Genomic DNA, 24,047 nt, shown 5'->3' on the forward strand with positions numbered 1-24,047 from the left:
CAGGCGCCCCTATAACATTGACATTTTGAATACAGTACCCTCCCCTCACCTTTCTGAATAAGTGGAATCCCACACTTTATTCATATTTCCTTAGTTTTAAAAATTTTAGATATGATTTACATACCATAAAATTCGCCACTTTAAACATACACTTCAGTGGTTTTTAGCATACTTACAAGTTATACAACCATCACCATTATCTAATTCCAAAACATCTTAATCACCCCAAAAAGAAGCCCATTACCCAACAGCAGTCATTCCCTCATTTCTCCCACCTCCTAGCCCCTAGTAACTACTAAACTAACTTTGTCTTCATGAATTTGCCTACTCTGGTATTTCCTATAAATGGAAGCATGTAACATGTGGCCTTCTATTTCTGGTTTCTTTCACTTAGCACTTAGCACACTGTTAGCACAGTGTTAAGGTTCTTAGCACAATGTTAAGGTTCGTTCGTGTTATACCATGTATCAGAACTTCATTCATTTTTATGGCTCAATAGTATGCCATTGTATGAATATGCCACATTTATTCCTTCATTAGTTGACAGATGAAGGTTTGTTCCTCTTTTTTGCTATTATGAATCATACTGTCAATATCTGTATATTCAATTTCCTTAGTTTTTTTTTTTTTTTTTAATATTTTTGAGAGAGACAGAGAGAGAGAGAGAGAGACAGACAGACAGACAGACAGACAGAAACAGAGAGGGAGACAGAGTATCCGCAGCAGGCTCCGGGCTCTGAGCTGTCAGCACAGAGCCTGACACGGGGCTCAAACCCACAAACCGTGAGATCATGACCTAAGCTAAGTCGGATGCTTAACCGACTGAGCCACCCAGGCGTCCTTCAATTTCCTTAGTTTTTATTTATGTCCATTTCCTATTTCAGAAGCCCATCCAGGATACATTATATTTGGTAGTCATGTTTCTAGGCTCCCTTTACATGTAACACTTTCTTAGACTTTCTCTGTGTTCACTGCCCTTGACAGTTTTAAGGAATTCTAGTCAGGTATTTTGTAACAAGAGCCTCTACTCGAACTTATTTGATGTTTTTCTTATGATCAAACTGGGGCTAGGTATTTCTGGGAAGACAAGAGATGTAAAGTGTATCGCTTCTCGGCCTTTTGGCTAAGATCAAGTGAAGAGATGTAAAGTGCTACTTCATCACCTCATATCAACAGCACATGAAACTACCAATATGACTTATCCCTGTTGTTAACCTCGCTCACCTGGCTAAGACAGTATTGTCAGATGTCTGCACTGTAAAGTTACTCATGTTCTCTAATTTAAATACTGTACTCTTTAAAGGAAGTCACTCTGTACAGCCCATGTTTATGGAGTGGGATTTATGCTCTACCTCTTTGTAGGCAGAATAGATTTGGAGTTCTTCTGCATTAGACTGGTCTCTTCTCACCAATTTATTTACTTATTTGTATCACTATAGACTCAAGGATGTTTATTTTATACTTTGAGTTACAGTCCAATAGTATTTTATTTTATTGTTCAAATTGTTCCAGTACTGGCCATTGGGAAATGTTTTAGTTGGTTCCTGTGTCCCTTTAATATACTCCTACAATGGTACGTTGGGGGGTTTTTTGGTGTTTTGTTTTTTTTGTTTTTTTTTTTTTGGCTCTTTTTAGAATACAATGTCTCTCATCTTGGGTTTACCTAATGTTTTCTCATGACTTGATGCAAAATATACAATCTCGGATCAGTGCTAAGTGCTGGTGGATCCTTACAACACATCTCGGTGTAGACAATCTGCATCTGCCCCTTATTAGTGATATTAATTTTGACCATCCACTCAAGGTATTACCCCATTTCTCTACTACATAGTTATTATTTCCTTGCAATTCAGAAGTAATCTGTGGAGAAACACTTTAAAACCATGCAAGTATGATGCTCTTCACCCAAATTCCCACCTGGACATCTCTTGGTTAATTCCTACTTGAACCAATTAATCTTTACTATGAATACTGCTGTAAAATGAAGGGTTTTCAACTCCAGCATACCCTCCATATTCACCTGTCATCTTTGAGCTGCAATACCTCCCTTCTCTCTCATTTGTTTATCTGTAAATTATCAATGGAGACTCATGGGTGCCGACTTTTTTCCAATGGTTTATAATTTGTTACCATCCTTAATTATTTGCCATTCAGCTTGTCCAGGTTTTGACAGTAAGAGTTCCTTTAAGCTACCTCCTTAGGAAATACTTCTCTTTTTAAGCAGTTCCTTATTTTCTGGCAACACATGATGTTCCACATTCATATTAATACCTTCTTTATCCCAATTCCCAAACCAGCCATTTCTCTGAGGAAGACACAGTTCCTTTTAGTAAGAAATGTTCTAGAAATCAATATATATGTGTTTACTGCTACTGAGATGTCACTGCTTCTAGATACCTTCAGAAGAAAGCTACGAAATATATGCTTGTATATATGCATATGCATATACCCACATACCTATCGATACTTTAGAAACCTACAGTTCCACACCAACACTTCCAATTCCAATCCACTGCCATTGGGTCTCCCTCACTTTCTTCAATTCCATGTTTGCATCGCACTTCCACAGTAAGAATTCTGGCTTCTAACACCACCAACACATTTAATTACTCATTTGCTCAAACAATAATCCACCAAAAAGTTTCAGAACTGCTTACCCACATAACTACAACAAACAAATTTAGAAAACAAAGTTTAGGATTTGTCTGCAGTGCTCTCCCACCTCCCGCCAAACCAGAGGGTATACAGTCAAACATATCTTATGTGATTGATCATAAATTACTTGAGTTAAATTATCCTCCCAACCTTGACCTCGTTTCAGTGTGGTTATGTTATTATTTGAATCACACCCGAGTTCATTTATCCAGCTTGCTTTCAGTTTTGGTCATGTCCCCCCTGTCTATTCTTGTTAATTTAATTTTTGATTATGCAGGCAATTAACATTTTTCCAGAAGTCAAAGTGTACAGGAAGTATACTCTTCTCTACATGTCACTCCCTTCCACACTTTTACTCTATATTTTCTTCCCCCTTTCAACCATTCCAGGTAACTAATTTCAATGCTTTCAATTTTGTGAAGATAAATTTGTTTTTGTGAAGATAAAGAGGTAAGTGTTTTCTTAACCTCCCCCTCTTTTTACACAAAATGAAGCATATTACATATATTCATTTGTACTTTACTTCTCTCTTAAAAACATCCTAAAAATCGCTATCAGCTAATAGACATTTTCCTCATTTTTAAACAACTGCAAAGTCCTCTATTATGTAGATCAACCACAGTTTATTCAATAAAGCTCCTAAATTTGAGCATACAGATAGTTTCCAGTATTTTCTAATTACAAGCAATACAGGAATGAACAACTTAGTGCATCTTTATTTTTGTTTTGAAAATACTAGGGTGAATTACTAGAAATGGGATTGCTTTTTGGGTAAAAGGGTAAATGCACATGTAAGTTTTATTAAATACTGCCAAATTCCCCTCCGTAGGGGGTTGTACCATCATGCCTCTCACCAGTAATGTTCGAAAGAGCCTGTTGCCTCAGGGCCTCATTCGGTATTTATTAAGCTTTAAAATTTTTACCAATCTGATGTGTGAGAAATGGTTATCTCAGTGAAGTTTATAAATTTGCATTTCTCTTACTATGAATGAAGCTGAACATCTTTTGAAAGGTTTAAGGGTAATTATCTTTTGGGTAGATGAGTTATCTCCTCGTATCTCTTGCCCATGTTTCTACAGTATTTTTGCACTTTGTAATACATACATTTCTTCCACTTTACAAATATTTCTCCCAGTTTATCATTTGTCTTTTGACTTTTTTTTTTTTTTTTTTGAGAGCGAGAGGGCACAAATGAGCAAGGGGCAGAGAGAGAGAGGATCCCACAAGGGACAGAAAGGGGGAGAGGGAGGGGGAGGAGGAGGGAGAGAAGCAGGGCTCACCCGAAGCGGGGATCGAGCTCACCCAAAGTGGGGCTTGTGCTCATCCAATAAGGGGCTCCAAATCATGAACAGTGAGATCATGACCTGAGCCAAAGTCAGATGCTTCACCGACTGAGCCACCCAGGCACCCCTTTTCTTTTTCAGTCCATTCTTATGTATGGTATGAGAAACAGATCTAATTTTATCTTCTGCCAAATGGTTACTCAGTTATCCCAAATAGATTTATTAAAAGGTCTATCCATACCAGTGATTTGAGATGACATTTTTATCATATACTAGATTTCTGTATGTATTTATGTTTTTTCCATTCTCCTTCACTGGGCTGTCTAGTTATGCATCATTATCATATTATTTAAATAGTGAGACTATGTATTATGCTTTAATATCTGGTAGGGTTAGTTCCCCACCCCCCCACCATTCACCTGCCTCATAGCTTTCTTTTCATAACTCTTTCTTTACAATCCATTCTTAGCTACTCTTGTATGCTTTTTTAAAATAACAATTCTCCCATTTAAAGTGTACAATCCAATAGTTTTAGGTATATTTACAGAGTTGTACAACCAAAACCACAATTTTAAACACATCCATGAACCAAAAAAAAACCCATTAAAAGTCACTCTCCAAACCTCTGAGTCCTAAGCCTGCATGTTTATTTTTCCAGATAAATTTGAGTATCAACTTGTCTGGCTCCATACTAAAGACTTTTTCGTACTTTATGGGACTGCATTAAATTTATAAATTAATTTAAGTAGAATTGAACTTAATGATGTTGAGACTTCCTAACCAAGAACAAGTGATATCTATTCATGTGTGTTTTTCAGGAGTGTTTCTTTATTCATATTTCTATCATTTCCGGTTATTTCTAGGCATTTCACCTTTTTTTTTTTTTTCACTTATAATGAAGAGAAAATGTCATTCACATCTTCAGAATGATTATTATTTGTATATATGAAGGCTACTAGACACATATTAACTTTATATTCTGCTACCTTGCTGAATTATTTTCAATTACTTTTATCACCGATTCTTTAGATTTTTCCAGGTATACTGTCATAGCAGCTGCAAACAAAAGTTCTTTCAACTTCTATGTCTCTGTTTTCTCTTTTCTAATTATATTGACTAATGTCTCCAAAATAACGTTAAATAACGTTAAACGAGACAGTAGGCACCCTTGCCTCATTCCCGACCTTAGTGAGAATAGTTCTAGGGTTCCCCAATTAAGATGCTTTGTTTAGGATTGAGGTCTATATACATTTTTTTATTTTAAGGAAGTATCCATCCATTCTTAATTCTGAATCTTTTATTAGAAAGGAGTATTAAATTTTATCAAAGATTTTTTCAGTACATATAAGATAATGATATACTTTCTTCTTAGACCTATTAATGAAGTTAATTATATAAATAAACTTCAAAAAAAAATCACTGTTGCACTCAGTTGACATGTATTATTATCTCAAAGTGGTAAGAGCCTGTTCATTTAGGATTTTGCATTCGGGGTGCCTGGGTGGCTCAGGCGGTTGAGTGTCCAACTCTTGACTTCGGTTCAGGTCATGATCTCATGGTATCATGAGATAGAGCCCCACATCAGGCTCCACGTTGACAGCAAGGAGCCTGCTTGGGATTCCCTCTCTTCGGCTCTCTCTGCCCCTCAGCTTCATCTCTCTCTAAACAAACTTAAAAGGATTTACATTAAATTTCTTAAGTATTACTGGTCTGTACTTTTTTTAGATATGCCTCCTTTATCAGTCTTAGGGACCAATGTCATAGTCACAGTTTACGATAAAAAGATTTTGGAAGATTTCCTTCATTTGCTATGTACTGAAACAATTTAAGCAGCATTTGAACTATTTGATCTCTCAACATTTAGATGAAGTCCCCTGTGAAACCAGCTTAAGCCTGGTGTTTTTTTATGGGGTCATTTCTTGATAATTGTCTGTTTCTTCTATGGAAACTGGTCTGTTTACATATTCTATCTTCACTGGGATCATTTTTTTATATACTGTATTGTCCCAAGAAATCCTCCATTTCATCTTGGTTTTCAAATTTATATACACAATCATATAAAGTATTGTTTTTTAAAAAATATTTCCTCTGTATCAATAATTATTGGCACTTTTTATCATTTCTTATTTTGTAATGCATGCTTTTCCTTTCCTTTTGTGATTAAAGCAACAATTTGTCAATTTTGAATTTTTAAAATAAAATCATATTTATTAATTTGATATGTTTTTCTGTTCTCTACTTCATCACTCTCTTTTATCTTTAGCATTGCCTTCTTCTGGTTTTCTTATAGTTTTACTTTTGTTGTTCTTTCTCTAGCTTTTTGAGTTAGAAATTTATTAATTCAGTAATTTTCATTTATTTTTGAATAATCTCTATATCTAACATAGGACTTGAACCCACAACCCTGAGATCAAGAGTCTCATACTCCACTGACTGAGCCAGCCATGCACGCCTTGTATTTTTGTGACGTAGGTATTTAGGGCTATGGATTTTGCTTTCATGACTCCTTAAATATGTCTTATAGATTCGGATATACAGTGTTTTGTTATTTTTCAGAAGTTTGTTTTAGTATTTCTCCTTTACCTAAAAGTTAATATAAGGCTTTTAAATTTCCAGGGAGAAGCCCTAGATTTTTTTTGTTGTTTCTTCCTATCTTTAAGTAGGCTGTGTGGAGCCTAGTGTGGGGCTTGAACTCACGACCCTGAGATTAAGACCTGAGCTGAGATCAAAAGTCAGATGCTTAACCAACTAAGCCACCCAGGCATCCCTTGTTATTGCTGTTTCATTTTTAATCTCTAGTTTTATTGCAGAGATCAGAGTACTGATAATATTTTCATGATGAATCCTGCTGTGTTTTTTTTGTGCCCTAATATACTATCAGTTTTTGTGAATGCTCCATGTGCATGTAAAAAGAAGGTACAGCTTCTATTGCTAAGGTACAGTGTTTGGGATATATCTAAAAGATCAGCCTTACTATCTTACTTAGATATTTCCTTAGTTTTGACTACTTGATTGTCTTGTACAAAGAGTAATGTGGTCAAAGTCCTCTGTTATGAGTATGTTTCAATCTGTTTCTTCCCTTACTTCCTATGGTTTCCTATTTTATACAGATGGCTGTTATTTAGTGTATAAACATTAACAAATATTATACCCTCTTTGTGAAATACACTTTTAGCTTATAAAGCATCTTTTAATGCTCTTCAGCTTTAATTCTACCTTATTTCATATCAGGATCATAACCCTTTTATTGCTTTCAGGTACCTGATGAATCTGTCCATTATTTACTCTGTAACCTTCTTTTTGTGTATATGGTAAAATAAATTTAATTATATAATTAACCATAGGCAGAAAACTAAAGGAATAATTTGGCTATACCCTTACTCTAATCATATCTCTATTCTATGTATTTTTTTTTTACTTTTGATTAATTTTTGAAGCATAACAGTACAGTGTTATATTAGTTTAAGGCAATAATAATGCTTCAACAATTTTATCACTTCTCCGTGGTCATCACAGTAAACGTGTACTCATAATCCTCTTTTTCTATTTCACTCACAACCCTACACATCTTCCCTCTGGCAGGCATCAGTTTGTTCTCTATTCTTAAGGGTCCATTTTTTTTCTCTTTATTCAGTTGTCTTGTTTCTTGTGTTTCAGTGTTTTTTTTTTTTTTTTTAAGGTTTTTTAAAAGTTTATTTTTGAGACGGGGGAAGGGGCAGAGTGAGGGGGGTGGGGAGAGAGAGAATTCCAAGCAGGCTCCACACTGTTCAGCACAGAGCCCAATGTGGGTCTCGAACTCACGAACTGTGAGATCATGACTTGAGCAGAAATCAAAAATCGATACTTAACCAACTGAGCCACCCAGGCACCCCTGTTTTGTTTCTGAAGTTTCAAATATTCGTGAAATCATATGGTATTTGTCTTTCCCTAACTTATTTCACTTAGCTTGATATCTTCCAGATCTATCCATGTTGCTGCAAATGGCCAGATCTTATTCTTTTTTATGGATGAGTAATATTCCATTATAGACATATACCACATCTTCTCTAGCCATTCATCTATCAAAAGACACTCCAGTTGCTCCTAAATCTTGGATCTTGTGAATAATGCTGCAATAAACACAGGGGAACATCTATCTTTTCGTATTTGTGATTTCATTTTCTTTGGGTAAATACCCAATAGTAAAATTATTGGATCACGCTAATTCTGTTTTTAGTTTTTTGAGGAACCTCCATACTACTTTCTATAATGGATGCACCAATTTGCATTCCCACCATGCATGAGGGTTCCTTTTTCTCCAAATCTTTGTCGACACTTGTTATTTCTTACCTTTTTTATTTTAGCCATTCTGACTTTGTAGCCTTTTTGCATCAATGAATCTCTTGTTTGTAGCAGACACTTGGATTTTACAGGACTTATTCTGTGTGTGATGTGATCATTGTTATGTGTGTTTATCTGTTGTGTGTTCTTTCTTTTTAAAACAATTTTTGCTGGTCCTTAGGAAGTTCTATATTTTTATTTTAGTAGCTATCTTTGCAGTAATACATTTTTTGTGCCCTTAATTCCCTTTAACTCTAAGTATTTGCAATTGGTCTGACATTTTAATTTAACTTAATTTAATTTAATCTATTCTACTTGATATTTTGAAAGAGACAGAGAAAGAACATGAGCTGGGGAGAGGGGCAAAGGGAGGGAGAGAGAGAGAATTTTAAGCAGGCTCCATAATCAGCGTGGAACCCAATTTTTAAATGGGTATTTTCTGATTACCACTTATTATCTATTTATATTTAAATCAATCATCTCATTCTACTTCCCTCCCCACCCCCTCGTCCTCTTTTTGTCCCAACTTCTCATTCTACTACAAGTTTTACATCTTCTTCTACCTATATCCTCAGTTTTAGTCTTAGCTCTAAAATTAAAGAAATAAAATGCTCACCACAGGCCCTCTGTCAAAGTTTCCCCAGTCACATCTTGGTTGGATGAAGTTTATCCTCCTGTATGTTGTTAAATAAGGAAGCAACTAGCCACATGTAGCCATTTAAAATTTCAGTTATACTAGCCACATTTCAAGTTTTCATCATAGCCACATACGGCCAGTAGCTATAATTTTGGACATCACAGCAATAGAATGTTTCTAACACTGCAGAACGTTCTATTAGGGCAGCTCTAGTAGATTCCTCAGGAAGGGTGAATATGTACAGAAATGTGTGCGTACAAAAACTCAGAGAAAATATTTTTATAGTCTTGACTATGTGGACACTTTGGTGGCATATAATATCTTTGGTTTATACTTTTTACTTACAGTTCTTGAAAATGCTGCTCCACATTGCCTTGCTTTTGAGAAATCTGACATCTAATTCTCTTTCCTTGTAAATTATTTTCATTTCTTTGCCTAGAAGTCCTGAGAATTTTTTTTCTTTAATTATTTAAGTTCTAGCAGTTTTATAGTGATGTATTTTGGAGTTCATTACTTCTGGTGCATCTTCCTCTATACCCAGGGAGCTCTTTCAATATATAAATTCAGGTTTTCTTTTATTTCCAGAAAGGTTTCTTGGATTGCAGTTTCAAATATTAGTTCTGATCCAGTGTTTTGGTTTTTCCTCTTCAAAGACTCTGATAAAATGAATATTACTTCTACTTTTCCTATCTTCCATTTTTACTAGTTTCTCTTCAACTCCTTTAACTATTCATCCATTTTCATTCTCTTGGCTGTTTTTGTTTTTCCTTGTTTACTTTTATCAAATTTAAATGTAAATCTATTCTCCTATAGGCCCTTTGTAATTTAGTCTTTATTTTTGATATGGTTGTCTTTTTCTTCTACTCCTATCCTGAGAGTTAAACCAGCTGTGGCTTCATTTCTTCATGGAGTTTTTTGGTCCATTTCTGCTCTTGGCTCTTAGTATTTCTGATTAAACATGATTCTTCATATTCCCCAAGCTGGTTTGAAGACAACTTACTTCTTTAGAGTGTTACAATTTTTTCCTGTTTCGTGGTCAATTTTGTGGGAAATGTTTTCATTAGCTGAAATGACCCAATCTGCATTTTCTGTTTTGTTTTGTTTTTATAGTAGTTTTGTATGGATATGGTCTGCTCTTTACTAATCCTAGTCATGTCACAGTTTAAAAGTGCTCTCTTCTGCACCATTTCTTTAATGGATTGGGAGAAGGGGAGGTGACAGAGATTGATAGGTTTTATTTCTCTTGCATTTCTGCAGGATTCCTAACTTCCCCCTTATTCCTTTTTTCCCATCACCATTTTATCTCAAAGGGGCAATTCCTTCTCCATATATCTAGTTCTTCCCAAGGCAACGTCTGAGTATCTACTTCTACTTCTAATCCTACTTAAAGTCCCTTCTCTGTAGCCAGTGCTGTGAATTATCAAGCCGTACCTGCACTGAGTATTAATGTTAGGCTCTCTCCTTCTGGGGTGGCTCCGTGCTCCATCTAAGTCTTCTGCATCCCTCAGCTCTTCTGAAGACTCCCTGCCCGCTCTCTACACCCACAGGCTTACAGTACTAGGAACTCCTTTGAAATTTGGCTTATTTCCCAACTTAGAGTTAATTTGAAGGTCACTAAGGTCTCTATCTCTTAGTAATGCCAAAGGCATAGATTTATTTACTTATTAATTTCATGGGGTTTGGGGGATAGCTGGGAGGGAGAAAGCGTAGGACAATTTGTTATCAGGTAGCTGTCACTATTCTCCAGAACTCCAAATGTTTTTTGACAATTACAAAGCAATCCACTAAATGGATTATACCATAATTTATTAAACCAAGCTTATTTTCGGAAACTTTTATTGTGTCTACTTTGACACTAGAAAACTTTGTTGAACACCATTCTTATACATTAATCTTTATGTACTTCTCATTATTTCTTTAACAAACTGTTTTGGTAATAAAACTGCTAGGTCAAAGGACGTGACCATCTTTTGTCATATGCTATGAGGCAGTCCGATGGTAAGCACTCTATATAAAATATGCATGTCTTATTCTTTGGCCTATTTGGAAGTAGTTTTAAAATCTTAAATACGAATAGCAGATACATAAAAGTCTCATTAAATTTTAATGCTTTGCTTCTCAAGTGTGTCTAAGGCTTAAACATCTATTATAGTAAGTTTTAAAAATGTTAGAACAATAGTTAGCTTTCTAGTGTTAGATACCCAAACCTCAGTTACCTTTTCTGCTTCCCGCGTATCATCAAAAAGTCTCCTCTGCCTTCTGGCAGGAATTGGTTTAGCTGTTTCCCAGGCTTCTACCCACATATTGCTTGGAATCTTCATTCGGGCACTCAGTTCTCCTTTCAGAACCATGTTGCCCTTTTCATCAATGACTTCCTCTTCAATATAATCCCGGGGTGAGTACCACCTCACAAAATCTTCCAGAAAACAACCTGGATTCGCTGCCTAAAATAAGGCAAAAAAAGTTCAGCAGAATCCAGTAACAATCAACAGTTAGTGATAAGCTTGTTTGCAAAATCATACTTTCACCAAAAATTACCTAATCTTTACAAAATCTAATATGTGACCTGAGTGTGGGGGTAGCCTTTAAAACAGGCCAGATGTTCAAGTACCAAAATCATTTTCTTTTGTTGTCTCCACTTTGCAGAAAAAGAACACATTTTCCTTCGATGAATTTAGACATAAAAATCTGTTGTAAAATGAAAATAACTCTCTTAAGTGGACTATAAGTTATATAAGTTAGTTTAAAATTATAGCATAGTAACTACTCAATAGTTGGAAAAGTACTCAATAGTTGGAAGAATATCAAATAAGCTTGACTCAAGTAATTAAATAATACACAACACAATTAGAATAATAACACAATAATGGAAAAGTTCTACTCTTTTTTTTCTCTCAAAAATCAATACTGGTACTGCAGTAAGTATCAGCCAACCTCAGAAATGTTCTATTCAGTCATCAAATTCTTGTACTTTATACAACAAATTACCATCACATGCATTGCTTTTGTGTTGTTAAGGAACTGGAATTCTAACTATTGCTTTTCAGCTTCTGAAACCAACTAATTAAACTTTCATTTACTGGATAAGTCTATAGAATTAATGATGATGCACGCCAAAGTTCTTAAGTAATTCTACATTCAAGCCTGGAAAAAAAGTAGAGGCTTCACAGTGTTAGTGGTAAGGCATGGAAGTCTTCTTGCAAGTGTCCAGTGATGTATTAGTAGAGTACTAAGGATGGGCATGTATGTATGTATATATACACAAACTCAAAGAATATGTGTACACACATTAAACACATACCTTTTTAGTTATATTCTCTACCACAACATATACTTCCTGCTATATGTACTATTTTATTTGCCTATAATACTTAAGTGATATAAACATTAACAAGAACGTGCTAATAAGCAGAAAGGTCGGGGCGCCTGGGTGGCTCAGTCGGTTAAGCATCCGACTTTGGCTCAGGTCACGATCTCACTGTCCGTGAGTTCGAGCCCCGCGTTGGTTGGGCTCTGTGCTGACTGCTCAGAGCCTGGAGCCTGTTTCAGATTCTGTGTCTCCCTCTCTCTCTGACGCTCCCCCACTCATGCTCTGTCTCTCCCTGTCTCAAAAATAAATAAAACGTTAACAAAAAAAAAAATTAAAAAAAAAAAAAGCAGAAAGGTCATTTTCTTCCTTTTTAAATTAAAATAACTCCAGACCAAAATGAAAACAGACATGATAAGAATAGTAGCCTTAAATGTGAAGAGCAAAACTGCCCATTTGTCCTCACTGAGTCCCCTGACAACCAGCTTCACCATCCCCATCAATTCAAGAAATTCTCCTGAGGGATGAGGACTCAGAGGAAGGTTCTTAACTGAGAGTCAGCAACATAAACTTCCAACGACTACGCATCATGGCAATAAAAAAATGCTGCAAACTGCAATGGGTCAAGATTACTGCATGACTCAGGATTCATGTACAAAGATCTGGTTATTAACCAGGCAACACCACACCCACATAAAAACATCCCGTAGTACACAAGTTAAAAAAGACCTTTCACACCAAAATTCTTCCTTCTGGCTTGCCTTACTGTACCATGTACCAGGCTTAACCTATAGCTACCAAAAAAGGGTCAGGGCTCACTTCAGCTGTGTTTTCTTTCTACTGTTACAGGTATGTACTCCAAGGAAATGCTTGAGAATAGGTCCTGCCCTTCTGGAACTGAGAGGGGCAGGTACCTAAGGAACCTATCAGCATCCACCCAAAGCTCTGCAGACTCTCCTAAGGGCCCCTAATACTAGTCACCCCCCATATAAAAAAGGAGAGGCAACCATATCTACTTTAGAGTGACTATGTATTTCCTTAAACCTATTAACTGATTCCCACATAGGCAGGGGCAGATGTGTTAAGTTGGCTATTTGAAATATAATCTTTTTATTAAAAGAATATTTTAAGAGATTTGCAGGTACCCAAATGAGTCTAAAAGAGTCGAATGAGCTTAGTTTTGCTGAGGTACAGTGTTGGAATTACACAGAACCTTCCCATAAGGGGCTAATATGTTTCTAGAGGAAAGCTTTTACAGTTTCGATTATGAATTTCCTCCTAGAAGTGCCTCTGCAAGGATGCGGTAGCAGCACAGGGGCAGATAAATATGAAGGCAGCTAGAGGTCAGGTAGGAAAACAACTGCTACAGAGGCTGGTACTTCCTGTTGTGCACATACATCATAAGCCAATTCCCTTTTTCTACCTTTTTGATTTAACACATGCCCTGAGAGCCAACTGTCCTCTCTTTTTCCACTGTTACTATTTTAAAACAATACATCTCTTTCGTCTCATGGCAGAACAAAACACACAGATATTCCCTATCTTCTTAGTCTCTAAGAAAGACATGTACCTATCAAGAAGTTTACTAAAGACTTTTTTTTCTTTTGGTAAAGATGGGGGAAATAAGCAGGGAATAAAAGCATTCCCTTTTACTGTCCTACAATCTGCTAACAGGGACAATAAAAGTGACATAGGTTTTCATAAGTTGCTTCTGTTGAAAAAAATGAAACTCAAGTTGGCATACAGCACAACAGCAGGACTGATTGGAGGCTATGGAACAGGGAGATGGAGACCATCACAGATAGCAGCAGGTCAAGAAGGAATATCTGGGCATGGGAAACAGTTCAGAGTATCAGCAGGAGGCACAGGGAAGGCCTATGGCCCACCAGGCTACCCACTTGGGGTTTTTGTTCTGTTTGTTTTAATATACATGGCCTTGCCTCTACTTTCAAGAATAAGTAATTCAAAAACAAGGGCATCTGGATGGCTCAGTTGATTGAGTGCTGACTTCAGCTCAAGTCATGATCTCATGGTTCATGAGTTCGAGCCCTGCATCAGGCTTGCTGCTGTCAGCGCAGAGCCTGCTTTGAATCCTCTGTCCCCTCCTCCCCCCGCCGCCTTGCTCCTCCCCTGCTTGTGCGCTCTCTATAAAAAATAAATAAATACACATTGAAAAAAAAAAAAAAAAAAAAAGACCTTTTTCATCCCTGGGTTTTTAAGCTAATAAGCCAATGTCACCATTCTCTGAATCCTCTATGTTCCAACACAGGCCTATATCTAACCCTAAAATATTCTTCTTCAGGTAGCAAATGCCTACTTACCCTAAAATAGTGACTCTTCTGAGAAACCCTCCATGACCCACTCAGTAGAGTCAGTCACCTTTCTGACACTGCCTTCATAAGTGAACTCATCACATCTCCAAAACTTCAGTAGACTGTAACTGAGTATAACAAGCAGCCTATGTTAAATCTTAAGGGTTTCCTAAAAGCTGTGCATTAAATTGGATAAACACATAAAGGAGAAAAACATTCCAATGCACATACAGAAATGATTCAATTCTCAACTTCCAACTACTATTCAAAGATTGTTCTTTTCTTGTTTTAAATTTAAGAACCAAGTCTGGCTATGACCTTTAGGAGATAAACGTAGGATGCTGTAACTACTAATGATCTCAAAACATTTAATAAAAAAGACATTCAGGCCTTCACACCACTTTAGAGAGTGACTTTCACAGCTTCATCCCAGAATAGCTCCAAACAGACTCCGAAGCTCTGACAGTGTGACCCACCTTAAAAGACTCCATATCTGAGAGCAGACAGGCACTCTGCATGCGTGCTCGGAGGTGAGCCCCTTCTGCTGATGTTCCTAATTTAGCTAGAACCTCCGACTGCTCCTCCAGCAGATCTTCTGTCATAGGTGCTGGTTCCTGTGAAGCACAAAAGGACAAAGCTCATGAACAGCTTTTTTTAGAAAAAGCAGAACTATAAAAATAGATAAAGACAACAATTATTTCATCTCTAGCAGTCACAAAATCTGTATTTAAAAGAATTCAGAGAAATTCACAAGATTTTTAGAACCTACATAAAAAATTAACAAATTAATAACAAATATGACTTTCAGCATACCTCCCCCCCAACAAATAAGATTATCATGTTTTTCTTGACAGGATTAACAGCCAAAAGACAGGAATTTGGGTGCACTGAACATTTTCCTGCCTATTAATGATAAGAAATGAAGTCCTAATGATATGTTTATGTGTGTCATCATTAGTTACAACCAGGTTTTTATTACAACTAGTAAGAGAAGAAAATTGATAAATATGAAAATTAAAATAAAGGCAAATAATTTGAATCTCAACTAAAAGACCCCAAATAACTAAGTCTTATGTTGGCAAAGCTGCTTTGAGTTTAGGTTCCAAAGACATTCTAAATACTAATTCCCACAAGAAGTATTTGGATTTTTGTTTTAGGAATCAGAGACATTATATATTTTAATGGTAACCCCAAATAAAAAAGAAGCTAAGGCAAATCTAAAGGAAGATACAACTGTAGAATCATTATAAGAGTGACAGAAAACATTTCAAAACTGCTGAAAGGGGCTTAAGGAAAGTTCTGAGAATTGATTCCATTAGATTTTATATCTGAAATATGAAAGCACTCAACAATCCAGAGACTAACCAAACAAAGCTTGCCTGCTTCGTTGTTAAAGCCAGAAAAACATGGACTTTTCTATTCCTACATAGTAAGATAAAGCCCAGTGGAAGTAAGTGTTTAGAGCACCTTGACAATAAATACATTCCTTCTAGATTTCAAGAGCTTACTGTAAAGCAGGGTTTCATAGCCTCGGCAGTAATGACATTTTAGACTGGATAATTTTTTTGTGGTGGGTGTGTCCTTCGCATTGTAGGATGTTTAGCAGTATCTATAGCCTCTACCTATCAGATGCTTACAGCACCACTCTGCCTAATGACAAGAAAAAATGTTTCCAGGGGTGCCTATGTGGTTCAGATAAACATCTGACTTCTGATTTCAGCTCAGGTCATGATCTCAGTGTTGTGAGATCAAGCCCTGCATCGGGCTCTGCACTGAATATGGAGTCCACCTCAGATTCTCTCTCTCCCACTGTCCCACCCCCTGCTTGCTCATGTGCACACACACTCTCTCTCAAAAACAACAACAAAAACAAACAAACAAACAAACAAACAAAAAAAAAAAGTTTCCAGGCATCACCAAATATCCCTGGGGGGTCAAAAAAAATCACTCCTCATTTAAGAACCAATGACATAAAAATAAATAATTTTCACAAATATCTGTCAATAATAAAATAGAAGCATGGTAAAGCTATAGCATTCAAAACACATAGCAACAAACAAAATAACTGTTTTCTTCTATCTTCCTCATTTTTGGAAGTTTTTTCTTTTTTTAATGTTTTATTTATTTTAGAGAGAGAGAGAGAGAGAGAGCGAGTGAGCATGAGCAGGGGAGGGGCAGAGAGAGGGGAAGGCACAGGAAGAATAAAGCATGGCATATACTCAGTAAATGCTAGCAATTAGAGACAAAATACTTAGGTTTTCATTATGAGCTTCACATTGATATCAAAATACCTCAAATTAAAAAATGAACCCCAGTGAAGCAGGCCTTCAGTCTTTCCATTAGGAAGGAGCTACTTTTCATTGTCCTACAGCCCTGCAATCTCAGGATGATAGGAAAGAAATGACATGTTGAAAAGACACTGACAACCCTTCCTACCTGGAAATCTCAGGCCAACTCTAAGTGAAAAAGAACATGATCAAGAGGAATATAAGCAGGAAGTAGCCTGTGGACTATACACTTAAATATTTACCCCTTCTAAATATGCCCAAAGCTTTCTCATATACACGATCTCACGTGAGCACTGAGAAGAGGTCAGGGCATTTTACAACTGATGAAACAGAGGCGCAGAGACAAGTGCCCTACCCAAGATCAAGGGGCAAAACGACGAAGCGTCAAACTGAAGAGAGAATCTCAGACATCTATCTGATGCCAACCTTGAGAACTACTAGGTTGGTTCAATCCACTAGTTTACGACTCTTGCTCTAACAGATCCTCCATAGTTTCCTCTTCTAGCCCTGGCATTAGAATATTGGGTAGTCTTTAAGCTTTTTCTAACCATAAATTTTAGGTTGAACTAAATCTACATGAAAGGAATACCAAAGAGTGCTTAAATTCTTATGAAGCAAGGATCTATATAAATTATTTTTGTGTGTGATATAGGCAATTGATTAATGGCACATTTTAAGCTAATTTCTTAAGTGTGAAAGTGTGTTTCAACTGGAATCATTTTGAATTCCAATCATTTTATGTAAGTACATATACAATGATTATAATTTAAGTGAGATTAACTTTAAAGAAAGTAAAATAGACTAAAAATCTGCCCTGATTTGCCTAAATGTAAGATATAAAAATGAATTTCTAAAAAAAAAATGATGCATGCTGAGGGAAAAAAATAAGTTTAAATTATTCTAGATTTAGATAATAAATTCGAATATGAAAAATGAAGCATCTAAAATAAACAAAGGAAGTATATAGCCATTTGAAAAAAAAAAATAAAGATTGAGCTTCCAGAATAACTTTCTTGGACTCTTCATTAACCCAATCAAACCAAGATAATACATATGCAACTGGCCCGTTAAAAATAAGAATATTGTTAATTAAAACTTGGAAAGAAAAAAGACAAAAAAAATTAACTTTTGCTGGACACTTACATGACAAATGTTTTTAAACACGGTATGTGGTTTAATACTTAACAACCCGGAGTGATACAAACTGTTACTGGTTTTTAAGGTATTTAATATTTGTTTATTTAAAAAAATTTTTTTTTAGTATTTATTTTTGCAGAGAGAGAGAGAGAGAGACAGAGCATGAGTGGGGGAGGAGCAGAGAGAGAGGGAGACACAGAATCTGAAACAGGCTCCAGGCTCTGAGCTATCAGCACACAGCCCGACGCAGAGCTCGAACTCACGGACAGTGAGACCATGAGATCATGACCTGAGCCAGAGTCGGATGCTCAAACGACAGAGCCACCCAGGCACACCATTTAATATTTGTTTATTAAACAAATAAATAGGTAGTGTTTTAAAACTGGAGATATCTTAGAACAAGATAGAAATACTTTCCTTTTCTTCTTGTCAATCAGTGATATTAGAACCACTTAACTTTTTAACCACTTTTGTGAAGTATAAATCGACATTTAAAGGGTACATTTGATAAGTACATACCCATAAAACAATCACCAAAATCAAAATAATGAATTTATCCATCACCTCTCAAAGTTTCCTTATGGCCATTTTTAGAATATCCATTAAAAAATGAACAGGTAAACTGTGGTATATCCATGCAATGGAACACTACTAAGCAATAAAAATGAATGAAGTACTTATATACACAACAAAATGTATGAATCTCAAAATAATGAGGCTGAGAGAATTCCTTCTTACAAAAAAGTAAAAATAAAATTTACTCAAAATTTTAAAAAATGCAAACCAATCTATTATTATTTGCTTTTAGAGATTAAAACAAGGCTCAGAAAGAAAACAGCTTGTACTAGCAATACTGTTAGTAGGTGGTAGTGTTAGAATATAAATCTAGTTTCAGTGGATTCCAAAACCAAGGTTTATACCACAAGATCTCAATGCCAACTGCATGCACCAAAACAAAATTAGAAAAAATACACTCTTGGTTTCTAGCATTAGAATGTTCTGTCCTAATACTAAAAATGAAGAATGGAATACTTAAAAAATAGAATTCAGTTTTAAAAGAATAAAGCAAAAAGGCTAAGGCCTATCAAACAAAAACATTAATCTTGTAAATGACAGCCACCTGGCAAAGAAATAGTATAAGCATGGACAACAGAGTTAACAGAATCCATGTTTAAAATTATCAAGCAAACATCCCAACACCTAACTCTATGATTATTAATCAATCCACTTCAAAATATAAAAACTGGTTACAAAACTTTCAAGTAAATCCTTGCCTCTTGAGAAGCAATACTAGCCACTTATATAAAGAGAAAGTCCTCTGAAGAATAACAACTAAAAACTGAGTGCTTATTGTGAACTAGAACTGTATTCACTTATCATGTGCTATTTCATTTAAAATTCACAATTATCTTGGGGCGCCTGGGTGGCTCAGTTGGTTAAGCATCCAACTTCGGCTCAGGGAATGATCTCACGGTTGGTGGGTTCAAGCCCTGCATCGGGCTCTGTGCTGACAGCTCGGAGCCTGGAGCCTGCTTCGGATTCTGTGTCTCCCTCTCTGCCTCTCTCTCTCTCTCTCTCAGAAATAGGTAAACTTTTAAAAAAATAAAAATAAATAAATTTTACAATTATCTTAATGATAACCTCAATATGAAGGAAAAGCATTTGATAAAATATAATACCTCTTCATAAAAAAAAAAAAAAACACAAAAACTCAAAACCAGGAACAGAAGACAACTTCCTTGATATGATAAATGATACCTCTATTAGATACCCTCAATGATTATTATATGCTTTCTTCCTGATACTGAGAACAAGAGAAAGTATCCATATACTAATCACACTGCACTGGTGGTACAGTACAATAAGGCATGAAAATGAATTAAAAAGTGTAAAGGTTGGAAAATCAAGTTCAAACTCTCTATATTAGCAGATAACGTGAGTGGGTCTATAGAAAACTCCAGGTGCGCCTGGGTGGCTCAGTTGGTTAAGCATCCAACTCTTGATTTCAGCTCAGGTCATGACCCCAGGGCCGTGGGATCTCTAGTCCTCCACTGAGTTTTGGGCTGAGCATGGAGCCTGCTTAAGATTCTCTCTCTCTCCCACTGCTTCTCTCTCCCACTTACATGCCCCCTCTCTCTAAACAACAAGAACAACAAAACTCCAAGTAATCTACAAACTACTAAAAGTAGTAAGTGAATGTACTTAGATTGCTAGATCAAAATCCATATACAAAAATCAACTGTTTCCACATATCAGGGCAAATATTTTTAATGGAAAAAAAAATTTTTTTTTGAGAGAGAGAGGGCAAGACAGGGAAAGTGGCAGAGGGAGAGAGAGAGAATCTTAAGCAGGTTTCATGACTCACCATGGAACCAGATGCAGGATTCAATCTCAAGACCCTGGGATGGTAACCTGAGCTGAAATGAAGAGTGAGTCACTCAACCGACTGAGCCACCCAGGCCCCCTTAAATGGAATTTTTAAAAATGCCATTTGTAACATTTAAGAAATTACAAAGCTTTTGAATTAAATCTAATAATAAAAGATATCCAAAACCTCTACATTAAAAACTATAAAACACTGATAAGGGAAAGTAAAAGAAACCTTAAATAAAATGAGAAGTATTTCATGGTATGGGACTCAAAATTGTTAAGATGTCAATTCTCCCTAAGTTGATTTATAAATTCAATGCAATATGAACTGAAATCCCACCAAGATTATTTTGTATGTGGAAAATGAAAAGCTGATTCTCAAATTTACATAAGAATGCAATGGGCAGCCAAGATAATCTTGGAGAACAAAGTTAGAAGATTTATGCTACATGACAGAAAGACCGTAAGTTACAGTAGAATAGTCTATTATTAGCACAAGGATAGACAGAGACTAATGGACAGAATACATAGCCAGAAACAGACCAACACACATATGATCATGTGATTTAGAACAAAGATACCACTGCCATTCTGTGGGGAAAAAGCAAGTCTTTTGAATAATGGTGTTGGAACGAAAATAGCTCCATCTCTTTATAGGGAAAAGAGAATCAACCACTTCCTCATACCAAACACAGTCAATTTGAGGTGGATCACAAACATAAATGCAATAGGTAAAACAATAAAGCTTCCAGAAGAAAACATAAGAGACTATTTCTAGGACAATGGGGTAGTTAAAAATTTCTTAAAAGGGAGACAAAGCACTGTCCCCATAAGATAAACATTAACAGACCAGACTTTATTAAAATTAAGAATGCCTATTCAACAAAAGGCATCATTAAGAAAGTGAACAGATAAGCCATAGACTGGAGACTGTGACCACACTAGGAGAGGGCTCTTGGAAGCCTGTATTTGATATTTTTCAAACTCTGTCCCATGGGCCACCTCTTGTTCCTGATTTTGCTTTGTACCCTTTTACTATAATAGATTATAGCTATGAACATGGCTATATATATATGTGCTGAGTCCTGTGTCCTCCTAGTGTATCATCAAACCTGGGAGTGGTGACACACCAAATGTTAGGGATTATGCAGAATAAACCACAGGTATTATACACTGTTGGAGGGAATATAAACTAGTTCAACCACTCTGGGAGACAATTTGGCAACATCTACTAAAGCAAAAATATATTTCTACCATGTGGCACAACAACTCTACTCTTAGAAATTTATCCAAAAGAAATTAAGAACCTATGTTCACCGAAAGACTCATAAGAATGTTCACTTATTTGTAATAGCTCAAACTATCAACAACTCAAATTCCATCAGCAGGTGAAAGGACAAGCAAATTGTGGCATGTTCACATAATAGAATATTACAAAGTAATAAAACACACACAAATACTGATTCAGGTAACAATATGGATGAACTCACACGTGGTAGTTAAAAAAAGTTTAACACAGAGTGGGAATGATTCCATTTAAACACAGGGGGCGCCTGGATGGCTCAGTCGGTTGAGAAACCGACTTCAGCTCAGGTCATGATCTCACGGTTTGTGGGTTCGAGCCCTGCGTCAGGGTCTGTGCTGACAGCTCAGAGCCTGGAGCCTGCTTCAGATTCTGTGTCTCCTTTTCTCTCTGCTCCTCCCCCACTTGTGCTCTATCTCTCTCTCTCAAAAATAAATAAATGTAAAAAAAATTATAAACGCAAAAGAGTAGGGGCGCCTGGATGGCTGTCAGTTAAGTGTCCAACTTTGGCTCAGGTCATGATCTCTCAGTCCATGGTTTTGAGTCCCGCTTTGAGCTCTGTGCTGACGGCTCAGAGCCTGGAGCCTGCTTCAAATTCTGTGTCTCCCTCTCTCTCTGCCCCTCCCCTGCTCATGCTCTGTCTCTCTCTCTCTCTCTCTCTCTCAAAATAAATAAACATAAAAAAATTTTTTTAAATGTTAAACACAAAAAAGTGGAACATAATTTCATTTATGAGATTCAAAAACTGACAAAACTAAGCTATAGTGACAAAAGTTACAAAAAGAGTTACCTGGAAGGGAGCAGTGAGCTATGCTATCCAATACATCTGGCTATTTAAATGTAAATAAATTTATCAAAATTAAAAATTCAGTTCCTCAGTTGCATACACATTTCAAGCACTCAATGGACATAGTATTGGACAAGAGAGCTAGAAATGTACAGTTTTACCTTCACAGAAAGTTCTAATGATCACTACTGTTCTAGGATGATGGGAATTTTCCATACTTTGATCTGGATGGTAGCTACATGAGTTTTTAAACATGAAAAAACTCACCAAGCTGTACATTTAAAATTTGTGCACTTTATATATAATTTATAAATCAATAAACAAGCAAATAAATGTTTTTTAAATGACTAGGAAAAAACATGTACAGTATATATAACAAAGGGTTTGTATCTATCTAAAATATGAAGGACTAATACAAATCAGTAAGAAGAGGTCAGAAACCTAAATGAAAAATGATAGGCAAGTCAAAGGAAAAGATGGCCAAGAAACATACTAAATGATGCTTCAGTTCATGAAAAATCAGAGAAAACAATTTAAAACATTGAGATAATACTTTTGTCCACCATATTGTCTAAAATTTATATGACTGGTAATATCAATTGTTTATAACAAAATTAAGTATGAATGTAAGTACCATGAGTGCAAGAAGCTTACTGTCAAGTTTACTGCTAAATTCCCAAGTTATAGAACAGTAGTTGGCATACATCAGGCACTCAATAAATATTTGTGCAAGGAAGAAAACAAGAAAGGAAAGCTGAGTAGAGAACAATATTTCCTTATTCCTATACATTCACCATTGACTAGAGTATAAAATAGGTACAGCCTTTTGAAGAGCAATTTCATAGCTTGTATATCTGCTTATCTAGCAATTCCATTTCTTATTTTCTTAAGAAACACTCAAATGTGAACACACAATGTGAGAAACTACAAGAATCTGTACTGTAGCACTGTAATAGCAAAATCTAGCAATAACATCTATTGTGCATCAAGAAGGAAATGGTTAAATAAACTATGGCTCTTCTACGCCATGGAATAGTAGACAGCAATTAAAAAGAAATAAAGTGGATCTACATGTACTGACTTGGAAAGATCCCAAGACATATTAGGTTAAACAAAAAGTTGTTTAATGCACACATTTAAAAACAAACCAAAAAAATCCACAAAACTATGTATCATATGTATACACATGTATGTACATCAATGCATAGTATCAGGTATAAGAAACTATAACGCAAACCAGTAATAGTGGCTACTTCTAGAGATGAGAGTTGAATTAGTGGGTAGTGGCTTTTACTTCTAAACTGGGTTTTTCACAATAAAACATACCCACATGTTGTTTATGCAAAAACAACCCCCAAAAAACTATTGCTCTACCTTAGGTGTTGTGTTGTTTCTGTTCTACTTCCTAATGTTTTAAAATGGCTTCAAACTTTATTTTTGAGCAGATAAAACTAATCATATAGGGACACCTGGGTGGCTCAGTTGGTTGGGCAGCTGACTTCGGCTCAGGTCATGATCTCACAGTTCGTGAGTTCGAGCCCCGTGTCCGGCTTTGTGCTGACAGCTTAGAGGGTGGAGCCTACTTCAGATTCTGTGTCTTCCCCTCTCTCTACCCCTCCCCTGCTCACACTCTGTGTCTCTCTGTCTC

The 24,047-nt window shown here is 36.1% G+C and overlaps 1 protein-coding gene across 3 annotated transcripts in view; it reads right to left on the reverse strand.

Annotated features, from left to right (window-relative positions):
* RAB3GAP1 (RAB3 GTPase activating protein catalytic subunit 1) overlaps window positions 1–24,047 on the reverse strand; it is a 111,034-nt gene that overhangs the window by 10,214 nt on the left and 76,773 nt on the right. For all 3 annotated transcript variants that reach the window (XM_049616180.1, XM_049616181.1, XM_049616182.1), the window contains 2 exons: window positions 14,991–15,128; window positions 11,112–11,339 (listed from right to left, as the gene is read on the reverse strand). In XM_049616180.1, the coding sequence (XP_049472137.1) occupies window positions 11,112–11,339; window positions 14,991–15,128 (366 nt within the window). The remainder of the gene's footprint in view (window positions 1–11,111; window positions 11,340–14,990; window positions 15,129–24,047) is intronic.

This window comes from Panthera uncia, assembly GCF_023721935.1.
Source record: "Panthera uncia isolate 11264 chromosome C1 unlocalized genomic scaffold, Puncia_PCG_1.0 HiC_scaffold_3, whole genome shotgun sequence".
Classification (NCBI taxonomy): domain Eukaryota; kingdom Metazoa; phylum Chordata; class Mammalia; order Carnivora; family Felidae; genus Panthera; species Panthera uncia.